The sequence below is a fragment of the Trachymyrmex septentrionalis genome, unplaced genomic scaffold (assembly GCF_001594115.1).
Source record: "Trachymyrmex septentrionalis isolate Tsep2-gDNA-1 unplaced genomic scaffold, Tsep1.0 scaffold126, whole genome shotgun sequence".
Lineage (NCBI taxonomy): Eukaryota > Metazoa > Arthropoda > Insecta > Hymenoptera > Formicidae > Trachymyrmex > Trachymyrmex septentrionalis.
Window position 1 is genome coordinate 22,240 of NW_017304395.1, and position 1,955 is coordinate 24,194.

Here is a 1,955-nt window from a genome sequence, read left to right on the forward strand (position 1 = left end):
CAAGATGGAGGTGTGGGAACGAAGAATTAGGGAATAGGTATTGGTTGACTGAAGAGAGAAAGGCGTGTAGAATATGCGGTTGGGAAAGAGAAAGTCTAGATCATTTAGTGTGGAGATGTGTAGGGATTGCAGAGAGAAGAGAAGAGGGGATGGAAGTTAAACGAGAGGATGGAAGGGGATATGAATGGATGAGAATGATTGAGAGGATGAGAAGGGAAAGGGGGGAGAGGGAGAGAGTGAGAGAGAAAGAGAAAGAGAGAGAGAGAGAGGGGGAGAGAGATAGAGTTAGGTAGGTAGGTAGCGTGGACACGGAAGTCTAAGGAATTTCTCCCAGCGACATACAAGTTGGTAAATCCGCAGCGGCGGAAACCGTGTAAGTGTAGCGCTGGGACGAAAAATTTATATGTAAGCGGAAATTGATATGTAAGCACAATTTTGTGGAAGCAATAAACGTTTATATATATAATAAGAGCATAATTACAAAGAGATATATGGATACACAGATTTGCGCGAGTGGTACGATCATCGAGCTTACATTGACATCGAAGAGTTCCAGGAACGCGACAGCGGGTGGGAATTGTCGCGAATTCTCAACTTGACTATCAGTGTGAACAAACTAAATCCCATGCGCGCAGGATGCTATATCAAAGTGCCGTGGGAAATAACGACGAAACGAGCGGTGATCAATGTTCGTACGACAGACAATGCGTGCTTCGCGTGGTTGGTGGTCATCGCTCTGTACTCAGCTGAAAGAAATGCAGATCAGAAGTCATCGTATCCGCATTATACGACAGTGTTGAATCTCACGGGTATCGAATTTCCAATGACATTAAAAGACATTTCTAAATTCGAACGGTTGAATACGGTGTCGATCAACGTGTATGGTATCGAAAATAAACAAGTCCTTCCTCTACGGCTCACCAGTGACAAGAAGAAGAAACGCGTCAACGTGCTGTACATGCAAGATCCACGCGACAACTAAAAAAGGATAAAATATTTTTTAACTATTAACATTCATCAAAATGTATTTTTACGTTTTAATTTGGTGTATGTCTACTTTGTCTTTAACTTCAGCCTTTATTGCTTATGATTGTTCAGGATTAAACATGAATATAACAACAGTATCTCTAGTTGATAATAAAGATTGTAATAATGATATACCACAAGGGACCAAATCTACACAGACAATCCAATTACTCCAAAAACCTGAGACTAAATATATCAATACTTACTCTTGTAAAATTAAGATTATGAGACAAATTCATTACTGTGGTATGCATTCTCATATATCTAATGTACAGAACGGATATGCTCATTACATTAAAGACATTGGTGAACAAAATTGTTGAACAACGATAAAAACTAAATCTTTAAGTCTTACAGAATACGTGACTATAGATAATTTGAAGATTAATTCATCCTTAAACTTTCCTACAACTCTAGCTGGAAAAGTTAATATAGATGGGAGGTGTGAAGGGAATTCATATTCTGATTATTGTGGTTCATGGGATAATGTAGTAGTACAAGCAAACATAGAAATATGGTTGTCAACACACACATCTTTACTACAAATGAAAGATAATTCCATTATAACAACATCAGGTCAAAAATGCAAGTATAGTGATGGGTATTGTCTGGATAATCAACTTGGAGAAGTTTATTGGGATATAATACCTCCATCTGAATGTTCACCACATACGTGCGATAGAGTCTGCGGCGCTCTCAGCGATCGACTGGTCTCAATTTTACCGGGGGTCGAGTACCGATATCAATTGATTATTTTGTTTCGTCTTTAACATCCATATTTAATCCTTAAACGTTGCTCTAGATCGCCTGTTTCGTGGAGGGTGTCGGCAGTACGTAGGTTGATTATCCTGAAGCGCCATGCGTTGCTCAGACTGTATTTTTAATATAATAATAACTGTATTTATATAATAATAACTGTATTATATATA

At 38.4% G+C, this 1,955-nt stretch overlaps 1 protein-coding gene across 4 annotated transcripts in view; it reads right to left on the bottom strand.

Moving 5' to 3' along the window:
* Positions 1-666: 666 nt before the first annotated feature.
* LOC108756325 (coiled-coil domain-containing protein 149) overlaps positions 667-1,955 on the bottom strand; it is a 14,957-nt gene continuing 13,668 nt past the window's right edge. For 2 of the 4 annotated variants that reach the window (XR_001939824.1, XR_001939823.1), the window contains exons 10-11: positions 1,675-1,898; positions 919-978 (exon numbers count right to left, since the gene is read on the bottom strand). Coding sequence is in view for 1 of the 4 variants with exons in the window: in XM_018500059.1 (XP_018355561.1) it covers positions 1,806-1,898 (93 nt within the window). In the remaining 3 variants the exon portion in view is untranslated. Of the gene's footprint in view, positions 747-918; positions 979-1,546; positions 1,899-1,955 lie in introns of those variants that run through there. The other 2 variants (XR_001939822.1, XM_018500059.1) reach the window with 2 other exon arrangements.